This window comes from Leuciscus leuciscus (genome assembly GCF_965113295.1).
Source record: "Leuciscus leuciscus genome assembly, chromosome: 12".
Classification (NCBI taxonomy): domain Eukaryota; kingdom Metazoa; phylum Chordata; class Actinopteri; order Cypriniformes; family Leuciscidae; genus Leuciscus; species Leuciscus leuciscus.
In genome coordinates, this window is record NC_138736.1 from 22738302 (window position 1) to 22751424 (window position 13123).

The 13123-nt window shown below is 35.3% G+C and overlaps 1 protein-coding gene and 1 long non-coding RNA gene across 5 annotated transcripts in view; both read right to left on the bottom strand.

Moving 5' to 3' along the window:
• Window positions 1-256: 256 nt before the first annotated feature.
• Window positions 257-13123, bottom strand: part of cenpa (histone H3-like centromeric protein A) — a 34781-nt gene continuing 21914 nt past the window's right edge. For all 4 annotated transcript variants that reach the window (XM_082186836.1, XM_082186833.1, XM_082186834.1 and 1 more), the window contains exons 4-5: window positions 11221-11295; window positions 257-702 (exon numbers count right to left, since the gene is read on the bottom strand). In XM_082186836.1, the coding sequence (XP_082042962.1) occupies window positions 574-702; window positions 11221-11295 (204 nt within the window). In that variant the 3' untranslated portion in view covers window positions 257-573. The remainder of the gene's footprint in view (window positions 703-11220; window positions 11296-13123) is intronic.
• LOC309511625 lies at window positions 3720-7808 on the bottom strand. The gene is made up of 2 exons (XR_014210736.1): window positions 4782-7808; window positions 3720-4711 (listed from the first exon to the last, which is right to left on the bottom strand). It is a non-coding gene; the product is annotated as an uncharacterized lncRNA (long non-coding RNA).

The following is a 13123-nucleotide window of genomic DNA, read 5'->3' on the forward strand; positions in this document are numbered from 1 at the left end:
CTTAGATTATTCTCTCTGGACTTGTCTTTGTAGAGAAAAAAACTTCTACAGTTCTTCCAGGCGAGACTTGCGTCAGAATCATTGTATAATTAACTTTTGATAATGTGGTACTTAGGAGTGTGAGGATATCAAAGCCCAACTAATTTATGCAACAATTTAGCATGCAGTTAGCCATCCATGATCAAAAACTTAATTTTTTTTTCTGATATGGACTGGCCAAAACAGCAGCCAACAAAAATATTTGAATAATCAGCAATACAACAAAACATCTATTTATTAGCAACAAACATCCTCAGAAAAAGAACACAATCTTTGTAACTTTACAACACAGTATAAAATGTTTATATTACAATTCTAAAGAAATGTTTAAAATGCGTTCCTTTGTCACCAATACAATTCCATTTCATACAAACATTTGATTTCTATGGTTGCATTTATGCAAAAGTTTTAACAACTGATTTGAGGTCTGAAATAAAAGATTATATGCCAGGAAATATATAAAGTGTCCATAAATTTCCACGTCTGTAAGAAAATTTGTCAAATCCCCAAAAAAGAGAGCGAAAACAGCCAACTTTACATATGTTCAACACCTCGGATTCGCCGGGCGAGCTGTATGTCACGTGGAAACAATGTCACTCTCTTGGCATGAATAGCACAGAGGTTGGCATCGGAAAACAGACGGACCAAGAATGCTTCTGCAGCCTGAAAGCACATAGAAGAGTAAAAATTTAACAACTATAACATACTTTAGATGATTATAATTAAAAAAAAATAATAACTCCTAGTGTGAAATGTGCAGTCAATGCAATAAAAACAAAAAATCATTAAAAGGCAATGACTAAAGCAACTGCCATGATAAAAGGTGTGCGTTGCAGGTGTGACATTAGCTGTGATAGAGTTAATCACAATTACACTTGGTATTTACATGCATCTTCTGTTACTGCATGCTTTTCAGCAATTCTGATTCTGCTTATTGTTTCAGATTCTAAGCGATTCTCAGTTTCAAATTGAAACTGTAATAAAGGTTAAAAAAAATATATATAAAAAATTGTGAAACATTTACATAACAAATAAAGTAGGGATTTAACCCTGGCATCCTGGCCAAATTTGCCCATTGGCCCCTGTCCATCATGGCCTCCCATATACAATGATTGGCTTCATCACTCTGCCTCCTCTCCACCAATAAGCTGGTGTTGCACATTGGTGGTGGTTGAGGAGATTCCCCCCTTCTATATAAATATAACAAATTATTATTATTGGGAATACCTGTACTTTATTACTTGGAGTTAATGATTGTACATTTTATCTTGTTATACTTGGATATATTTTATTGGAATGAAATAAAATAAATCACAGAAATTGTTAGTGCAATTTCTATGTCTTAATGACTGATGTGACAGATGTTATATCAGGATGTCACAATGTGCTGCATTATTGACCTGCTCATTCATTATTAAAGAGCATTTTCCACACTTTAGAATAATATTCCTCAAAACTAAAAAGCATTGAAAATATCAAGTTGTCAATCTCAAGATGACACAGGCTGATAGGTCCTTAGTGGAATCTGCAAGCTATCACATCATTCACTGCATGGTGAATGATTGGTCTGATTGGTCTCTGTTGCATCTGCAGCCAATTAGCTTGCTGCTCAACATTTAAATACTTTGCTGTTAGCAAGTCTTGAAGTGCACTAAACAGAAACAGTAAGTGAACAGTTTTTTCAATATTCCAGCATTCCGGCCAGCATTTATAAGTTCCTCAATTAAGCAAACATAAACATCAAACATGATTTTGTACCATGTGTAAGTAGTTGTACCCCAATAAACAAGTCAAAGATGACACTATCCAGTTGAAAATGAAATGTAATCATATATGTATAAAATATAATCATATTATTATCATAATTAATCATTTATATTATTGTTTTAGGAAGATTGGAGTAAAGATCTTTCATTGTGAAAGTAGACTAAGACTTTATTATAAAATAAATGATAAAATGCCGGGCAGTCTGGTTGAGGAACGTCCACTCCCCGAGAAGACAAAGGATGTTTCAGGAAATTACCATTTTAACTCTCTCTAGTGAAATTAGCATCACCATTCAAGTCTCACCTCAGTACCATCTTAAATCTCTTTCCCTGGAAATTTTGTTATAACTTTTTTAGTCGTGTTTTGTATCACTCATTACACATTCTGTGTAAAAAATAATTCAAGATAAAAAAAGCCATGGCACACAAATAGCAGACATGTGGTTCATTAATTATAAAGGGAGCATTTATTATTTTTCATGCGGCTAAGTACACACTGCAAAATAGCGAGAATGCCGAATGCGGGACTGAATCTGAAATTGCACTGTTTGAAATTGTGACAAATACAACAGATAAAAAAATAAATAAAAAAAAAAGTCAAAATAGATCTGTACGCATTATTTTGCAGTGTACAGTAGACTTAAGGGCTGCAAATAATGATTATTTTGATAATCGATGAATTGGCTGATTCTTTCTTAAATTTAGGGCTGGGTACCGAGTTCGATACTTTTTAGGTACCGACCGTTTTGCCTCGATACAATCGAGTATCGAAAAATCTGGTTTTTCGGTACCAGATTTCGATACCTAAGGGGTTAACTCGTCAACGTCAGTGCTCAAACAAATACATATGAAATGCACAACGACACGCCTAAAGTCGCTCACGCACATACACGCAAACTCTACACACACGAGACGCGCGGAACTCTGCGCACATACTCATATGAGACGCGCGCACACAAACTGTCCACGCACACATTCTCATATGAGACGCGAGCACACACACACAAACTCGCGCACATACTCAATGAGACGCGAGCACACACACTCACAATACCTTAAAGATGTGGAAAAGCCGATCAAAATTGTGGCTACATTTCTCCATTCTCGATGCCAAGCGTGCGATGCAGTATTTGCGGTAAAATAATTGCTGCAAAGACCGGTACCGCGACAGATATGATGAAGCCCTTGACAGTGCACGGAGTAAACATAAGAGCAGAAAGTTGCTCCGTCTTCGACTGGTAACTGAAGAGATACCTGTTGATCACTCTGACAGTGTTTATATTGCAATAATGACCTACTGAATGTACACTGCCGTTCAAAAATGTGTTGGTCAGAATTTTTTTTTTCAGTAAGAATGCATTAAAGTTATCAAAAATGACCTTAAAACATGTGTAATGTTACTAAAGATTTCTGTTTCAAATAAATGCTGTTCTTTTGAATTTTTTTATTCATCAAAGAATCATGAAAAAATGTATCATAGTTTCCAAAAACTGTTTTCATATTTCTGAAGGATCATGTGACACTGAAGTAATGATTTTGAAAATTCAGCTTTGACAACACAGGAATAAATTACATTTTGAAATATATTCAAATACTATTTTAAATTGTAATACTATTCCACAATATTACAAGTTTTACTGTATTTTTGATCAAACAAATTCAGGTTTGGTGAGCATGAGCTCTTTATAAAAAAATATTTTGTTCCTTTGTGCTTTTTTTTTTGTTCCTTTCTGGACTGACTAAGGAGCATGAGTCAAACTGAAAAAATAAAACCAAAGTCTTTCTGAGGTAATGTGTTATGTAATCTTGTTAAAATGGATTTCATAAAATTGGTATCGAAAAAAGTATCGTTCAGGAACCGGTATCGAAATCAAGGTATCGGTATCGAAATTTTTTGAACGATACCCAGCCCTACTTAAATTAATCGGAAAAAAAGCCCAATTTTATTTTATTTATTTAATTGACAAAAAAACACTATTCCACATCCTGTCCAATGCTGTCCTTCAAACAAACGTGCCAATTGAATGCTATGAAAACATATAGTGAATATATCTATAGCTATACTAACTTAAAGTACACGAGTTCTAAAGCAAAAGGACAGTTTAAATCTCCACATTAAAAACGAAGATAAAAATATAGATAAAAAAATATATATATATATATAAAAAATTGTGTTTTTCAGTGTTAACAGATAAGAGTAATGTTCTGCAGGAACACACATTCACTCTGGACACAGTAACCGGTTCCTGTCATTTCTTTATCCTGTAAATGTAAGAAACGTCTTACATTTAGATTCAAGTCACTGATATTCCTTTACAATTATTGCTCACTAAGGAGAGAGAACTCTTAACCACAACAGAATAACATCACAAGTTAAAGAGATCGCAACTTCAGCACATTGAATGGAACCATCAAGACATTTTCAGAGACTTCACTTCTACATTTGAACACTAAACAGTAGGGGTGTAACAATATATTGTCACAATATACAAAAATGCAACTATGTACCGTGGAAAGTGACAATATGCATCATAGATAGTTCACCCAAAATAAAAATTACTGTGAAAAAAAATACAAAAAATCAAGTTTTCAGAGTTTTAGTGCCAGTACTACATTAAACTAGTATATATGATGTTAAATATAAATGTATAATAAGGCAATGGGGGAATATTTGTGTGTCCTGATAATGGCAAATGTCTAATGCTATCAGTAAAAAGTCATCTACATTATTTTAAAGGAACACGCCTACTTTTTGGGACTTTAGCTTATTCACCGTATCCCCCAGAGTTAGTAAGTCCATACATACCCTTTTCATCTCCATACGTGCCGTAACTCTGTCTGACGCACCCACCGCTAGCCTAGCTTAACACAAAGACTGGAGGTAAACGACTCCAGCTAGCAAACTGCTCCGAAATAAGTGACAAAATAACGCCAACATTTTCCTATTTACATGTTGTGATTTGCATAGTTACACACTGTACAAATAACAAGGTCGCATGAGACACAGCCATCTTCTAACCGTATACATACTGGGAACTATATTCTCAGAAAGCGAAGCACTGCTACTTGGGTGGAGTGATTTGCTCGCAGCACCTGAGAAGCCCCGTGGTGAGGAGCAGAAAGTTTGCTCAGAATTGCAAATGATCCACGTGGAGGAACGCAGACCTGTAAACGCCCATTACCTCAAAAACAAAGAATCAGAGACTCCAGTATTCCTCTGCTTTTCATCGAGTTTGGAAGACTGTGTTTGTGTTGTTTACTGTTTACCTTGGATTTACCTCAGAAGAATTAGAAGAACACGATTTGATTATGAGAAAGATTTTTAAGGCAAGACACTCATAAAAGTAAGCATGTTATTGTTGCATAAACTTCACATTGTAGCTACAAGTTAAACTGGTGCCAGACTAATATGTATGTATGTATACATGTATATATGTATATATGTGTATATATGTATATATGTGTATATGTATATGTATATCAGTGGGGATTTCTTTAAGACTGCAAGGGAAGCTCGGCTTCCCCTATAATGTCCAAAAAATAATGGTCAAATATGTACTATTGTGTTAACATTTTATTAACTAAAAATGCATTAGAACACGTTCATCTCAAAGACGAGTTCGTTCAGAATCAGCTACATATAGCAGGTCGGCTGACTCGATTTCCTTCACATACATTCCCGTAGCGTCACAGTGCATTTCCCTGTTGAAGCCCAGCGTCCATTGACTTCAATGGAGCTGCTTTGAACAGTTTTTTTCAGTGTTTCTAAACTAGACGGTCATTGGATAAATGCTGCAATTATGTCCCGCCCTGATGCTCAGAGTCTCTGGGGGTGAATGGAGGAGTGGGCTGGCCTGGACGGCGGGCTTCTGCGTGATGATTGGAGGGTCTGTCGAAAGGCTGCATCTCCTTTTGATTGACAGCGATTTCATACAATAAAAAGTCGCTGATGCTGAAGCTATTTGAGCTCAGTCCCATCGCGGATTTTTCAAGTAGTCGAAAGACAAAATGCTGCAACCTATTTCTTGGTATTTGCTTGTCGAAATTGCTAGCCAATTTTCATAATACATTTCACACATTTATACATTTATATCTTTATTATATTATTACTTATTATATTTTTTATATTATTATTAGTAATAATAAAAAAATAATTACAAAAAAATATATAAATATTAGTAGTAGTATTATTATTATACTTTATTATATTATTATTTATACCTTTATTATATTATTACATTTATACAATTATACCTAACTCTGCTGGCCATTGAGAGGACACTGGTCAAGTCACTGGAAAAGACGCCTAGTTGGTACGTCAGGGTCACAGAGCATTTTCTTGAAAAGGAACGTAGGGCAGAATTTACTTATAAATAAATGGACAATTTTTATGATGTTGGCTGAAAATGAGCTTCCCCTCTTTGAAAGACCAGCACTGATGTATATGTATATGTATATATGTATATGTGTGTATGTGTGTACACATATATAGAAAAGCAAAACGCACCAAACATTAGGCTTCATGTTTTTACTCCAATTTCATTTCATAACGTCATAACGAATGGAAACTATAGGCTATACGAATATAGGCTACTGTTATTATTTTATGCAGCCCTACACATATATGCTTACAAAGCACAACAAACCTGGTATATATATATATATATATATATATATACATAAACACTTTACAGTTGGTTTTATGACTGTAAGTCATTCTCTTCAAATGCTACTGAAGTTATGTAACTTTAGAGACAGTTAAATGTGTGAATATCCAGTGTCAGGCGAACTTATGCCAGTATATCACTGGGAAACGCTTAGCGTGAAACTTTGCGCGTTACGTTCATATTCTGGTCCATCTGCTTGCCTGTAGCCTATTAATATAGCCTACATCCCCAATAAGGTGGGAGTTTGGTCTTTTATATCACTGTATTTTGTCCATTGAGTTACTTTGAGTGTCCTGAGACCGCAGGGGAATCCTGGAGAGTGAAGTTAAGAAAACTAAACAACCGAGAGAAATACAGGTCTACTACCTCAGATTTAACGTTTGATCTGTACATCAGCATCGGGGAATAACAATCTCGGTCACGACAGAGAAAGCTGTGCAAAACTTACATGTACAAAAGTAACAGTCAAGTCAAGTCAAGTTTATTTGTATAGCGCTTTTCACAATACAGATTGTATCAAAGCAGCTTCACAGTATTAAACTAAAATAGTACAACAAAGTTTGTTTCAAGAGGAATTTATTGATTGATAAAATTAAATTAAATATCCCCAAAATATCCCCAACTGAGCAAGCCAAAGGCAACAGTGGCAAGGAATCGAAAAACTCCAAGTGACCTAATGGTGTCCTAAAACTCCATCAGGTGACCTAATGGAGAAAAAAACCTTGGGAGAACCCAGGCTCAGTCGGGGGCCAGTTCTCCTCTGGCATTTATGAGCTAGAGGCCGGATTGTAGTTTGAACTGTAGGATTATATGAATGCCTGGCTGAAGAGATGCGACTTTAATCTAGTTTTAAACTGGGAGAGCGAGTCTGAGCAACGAACAGTATCAGGAAGACTATTCCAGAGTTTTGGAGCCAAATGTGAAAATGCTCTCCCTCCTTTGGTGGTTCGGTGGTGAAGTGAAGACTTCAATGTAAACACAGCTTTTGTGTCTTTATCAGCTTTTCCATATGATAATCATCAACAGTGAAGACTTCAATGTAAACACAGCTTTTGTGTCTTTATCAGCTTTTCCATATGATAATCATCACAATTCATCGCCCTGATAATAATCACAAATAGCCTACTGCTTGCTCCATTTCTGTAATTCAACGAATGAATGAGTCTCTCACCCGTTGCTCTATAGTTTTCTTCGTCAACAGCCGCTTGCACCCCCTGCTGGTGAGGCCGACTAACAGCTATGATCAATCAGCAATCTACTGATATTCCTGCCGTTCCCGGATGTCAAATGTTGAATTTTCTGTCGAATGTGAACCACTGAATTTGTAAAGCTAAATAAAATGGACAGAAAATTGCCGGTCGAATATTATAGTAGGGCTGGATGATTAATCGAAAAGTAATCGAAACCGAAATTCAGAGCCTGTAACCGACGTAATTTTACCAAGTCGGTTATTTCGTTTTTTTAATCCTATTAATATTTCCGCCTACTGTGTGTGTACTTTCCCCTTAAAACATATTACCGCGTGTGTAGTCACTTGACTCCGCCCCGTCCCTGAACGCGCATCTATTTCGCTTCAAACGTCCTATTCGCTTTGGACGCGCGAATGGATTCAAAATGTTTAAGCGTAGAACTTGACGCGATAGACGCGAATTTGACGCTCTACTCGCGTTTGCTGTGAACGCAGCATAATGAACAGGCTGCGATGTCAAGATTGCAATGCTGGAATGTGTGTGTCAGAGAGAGAGAGGCACGGGCGCGATCGAACAGTGGAAACATAAAAACAAAAACATCATTCGTCATTGTAACATAAACGTCAATTTGTTCATACAGGACATCATTAAAACTGCAAAGTGTTCAGCCTACTTATATTTGTGTAAAACATTGTGCTTTTGTCAAACTGTAAACTCTTGTCAAACTGTAACCTACAACTGTCACCCAACCAAAATCACACACACACACACTGTGTACATTTTTTTAAATCAAATTATCAAAAAGCAAAAATGATCTCATCTTTTGGACATTCATCATATTGCATTGGTTTTCATTTCTTGTCCTAAAACAGAGCACTAATCGTTTTATTTTTAAGTTACACATTCTACATTGATTAAAAAATTAAATCAAATGTTTTTAATGGTAGTATTATTTTATACAGAAATAAATGATTTATAATTCAGATGAGAAGTTAAAGTTAATTTAAATTAAGGAAACAAATATATTGATCTGAAATATAGCAAATTAATTTTAAATTCATTCAGGTTACCAAACATATCTCAAGGCCTTTTGAATAAAGGGTGGCAGTCTTTCATTATCAACTGTTGTTGTGGATATACTGGAGAAGTATTTGTTCTCCATTTGAGTGAGATGTTTTTATGTGGCTAATTGAGGAAAGTGCTTCCATATATTTTATTATTAGTAGTATTAGTTCAAGAATAAAATAAAGATATCGGATTGATATCGGTATCGGCAAATAGCCAAAGCTGCGGCATCGGTATCGTATCGGAAGTGAAAAAGTGGTATCGGGACATCCCTAACTCTTTCATTAGAAAAAATAACCGTGAACGTATTTACAGTATAAGCCTTGCCAGTGACATAGGATTTTTTTTTTAAAATAATCGTTCAATAATCGTAATCGAGGTAACTTGTTTGATTAATTGCGATTATGATTTTAGCCAAAATCGTCCAGCCCTATATTATAGGTTGTATTTTTAAACAGAATCAACATTTTGGAAGTGAAACCTGAAAGGTGAATATGGATTATTGAATTTTTAATGATGAAAACGTGTGTGAAATGTTTTGAATTGAAATATTCACAGCTTAAATATACAACCATGTTGAATTTCAGCCCATAAAAATGCAAGCCCTGAAAATACAATGCATTAAAATGCAAGCAGGGTTAATGCAATGCATATTTTTTCAAGTAGTGCAGTTCAACAAGCTTTTTTGTTTCAAAAACATTTGTCATTATTTTACTTCCATAACTTTGTCTTTTGTAGTCTGATTAACAGTAAAAAAAACACAAAAAAAACACAGCAGCAGGTTTATTAGGCTGCTGTCCCTTTGAGACCGAATGTGCGGATTCAATATACTGTGCATATATGCATTTTATTTGTTTGCGTTCATTAAAATATAACCGACTATGTTTACCAGGATCACCAACACGGACGTTTTACATATTTTGTGTGAATTCATCAGTTGAAATGCAAGACTGGAAAGAGAATTCAATTAAATTCATGAGCTGTATTTTTTGGGTGCGCAGTGGATGTTTGCATTTATTTATGAAACTTCTTGACCAACAAACGTCCTGTAATAATATAGGGAACCACTCGTTATATACATAAATCACGTAAATGTTCATGTTTTCTTTGCATATATGATTTAGTTTCTGTCAAGACCACTATCGTCAAATACGATTAACAATTAGCATAAAGTATGGATTGGCGGTATGGTTCTGTTCTGGGCAAGAACTTGCACATCCATGCAGCCTAGTATATAAGAGCAGGGAGAGCAGCAATAATAGCCCCCCTTAGGGTAAACAGAACAGAACCAACATGAATGTATTGCATTTATCAACACAATTTTTCCTTTCGTTTTGTTAATCTGTAATTATTTAACTGAAATATATTAAGGCATTGGGCCTATATATTATTTTTTATATGTAGTTTTATTCGGTTTTCTCATTCACAGAAGCGCTTTAAGTGCGTGATGTGACGTTGTGTGAATTCATGTTCAACACTATCCTGTAATTTTTTGCTGGTTTCAAAACACACAACAAGCTGCATATTACCTGCTATTCAGTTTCACTTAAATATAGGCCTAATGCATGACATAAGCACAAGACATAAGGTTGGTGACATATATCCTTGGAAAAACTAACGCCAGCACATTGCCATTGCGACCAAGGCCTACCTATGATGACTTGACAATGAAGCGCGGGCATTTCACTCACGTTGGATGCGTCAACATCACATTTGCATAGTCCGTACTATTTGAATTTGTGATTGTTTAACTGGCAAATTAAAATATTAAACTGAACGATAAAATAAAGTTATTAACCGGTTAATGGCCATTTCAAATAAGCGTTCTGTTCAGAACGATTAAATTTGATTTCGTCTCTGGTTGTTCCTATCAAAATTTCGTTCATTTCCGATTTTGTTTTCATTACTTGAACCGGTTCGGAGCCCTGCCTGGGGACCTTTGGGGAGCAGACACATTCTGACATCTTGGCAGGTGAAGAGGTGGTTCTGGTGTGCCTCGTAAATATATAAAATGCAATGATTGCATAACTGATCACAACTCTTCTCAAAACTACTTTAAATCTTTTTAAAAGTAGTCTACTTTAAATCTTTAAATTTGTGTTAGTTTTTTTTAGGAGTATGGTACTGAGCTGGGGCTAAGCAAATTCCCAACAGAGCTATATGACCCACCCTAGCGAAGCCAACATGCTTAGAATTTTGAGAACATTTAAAACAAAAATTGTTAACTTTTTTTTTTAAGGAAAACGGTTTCAATTTATTTTTCTTTATTTTTATTTTGGGGTTATTTGTGACCTGCACATTTACCTTACTACATAGGCACACATTTTCCCTTAAAAACTAAAAAAAAAAGTTCATAGTTGGCCTCTATCGTTAGTGCAGTGATTTAGATACACTAGTAGCTTTTGCCATGGACCAATAATTAACCCATCCAAGAACTATTCATTTTATAATACAATACAAATGCAAAATAAATACTTTTTAATCGTCACCTACCTCCTGTAAAGCCATTAGAGCATATCCCTGCCACACCATGTGCTCTCGACTAAATGTCTCACACACCTCTCGCACCTGTCAGGAAAAATAAAATAAACTTTTACATGTTGCATGTAAAACTGTTACATCTATGAAAATAGCTTGTTCATGTTTAGAATTAGGTGTCAAAGGCTATTCATGGGTAGGGGTGTGCCGGTTTCAGAATTGGTGATGACGGTTATGACGCGAGTCAAATGTGACGGTTCGTAACATAACCGTCGTCGTCCGGGGGGGGGGCAACTGAGTTTGAATAAACGAGCAGACACTGATTAGCTACTTGATCGCCAAAATTAAAAAAATACAATTAATAGTTGTGTAGTGTTCAATGTTGTTATCCGCAACTGCATCACAAAACTCATCCGCACCAAAGTTTTTTGACCAAATTTCAAAGCCGCACCCGCCCGCCATCCGCTGATTGTTTTGTGGTCTATGGACGATGCAATTAGGGTTGGGTATCGTTTGAATTTGAACGATTCTGATTCCTTGTTTTGATTCCGGTTCCTAACGATTCTCGATTCCGATTCTTTTAAGAGGCAGGGTCAAAAAAGTTTAGATCAATTTTAATCCTAATGAACTTTTTACTTTTTATGAAATTTACTATTAATTTCTCACAGGGAGTTTTCAACTACAATATAAATATCAAATCTATTTTAAACAACTTTTTTAGGACATTTTAAATGAGCTAGCTAACCAACAGTCTTTCTGAAGGAAATAGTCTGACCTTCTCCATCAATTGAAATATAAAAACATTTGCATCACAATAAGTGTATTGTATTGTGATTGTCACTAACATTTTAGTAACTAAACTGAATTTTATTAGGTTTAGTGACAACATGTTACAATGTTTACATGTTACAATTTCTGGTAAGCTACGCTTTTTTATTATTTCATTTCAATTCAATTATTGTGATTTGATTTAATATTGACTCATTTGGATAAATATTAGGTACTCAAGATAGGCGTTAATTTTTCTCAAGAAAAAAACAACTCACCTAATGCCCTATCAGCTGGCAGTATTATTTAAGGTTAAAAATAACTCAAATTAAATATAATGCGTTTTTTTTAATTATAATAACAACTTTATTTAATGATATAAGTACAAATATAATAAATATGTAATATAGTACACATATTTAGCAAAATACTCTCTATAGCTTTTTTTCTTGCCAACTATGTGCAATAGCCTATATGTTCATTAAATGGGGTTTCCTGAGGTAAATATGACATAATTGTTCTCCAGCTATGTTACTGACCTCTTCACGCTGATAAAAAAAACACTGATTGATCGATATTATGTATGAGGAATATACATTTAGGTAAGTTGTAGCCTAGTGTTTGTGTTTTTTTTACTATTAGCTGCTAGTCGAGATGATAGGTTCGGTTCACGTGCGCTAGGGATCTGTCACGTCACATTTACAAGCGCCAAAACTGTATTTATTGTTTGAATTTCGTAATAAAATTGACAGAATCTGAGAGCTGAGATTTTTTTGTATATCATAAAGTAACTGCTCTGTCTGTCGGTCTCCGTGTCCTCTTTGCTTCGCAATTTTATTGTGCGTGAGAAAATGGATGTGTGGCGTGAGAGCGTGTGAAAAGTGTCAATTGCGTGTGTCTCACGGTGAATGCGTGAGAGTTGGCAGCTCTGCATGTGTAAATGTGTTTTCATGAATATATTTTTTTTTTACGTTCGCCGGCATCGCGCGCAGTTTTCAAACGGACGAGCAGAGGACGAGAGAATATGGTTGCAACTTGCAAGATACCGAAGAATAAGAAAACATCATATAAGTACGTTTTTAAGGTTTAACGTCAGGGTTGTTTGCTCTGAATAAATTTTATGAGACGCTGTGTGGTTCGCAGTTTAACA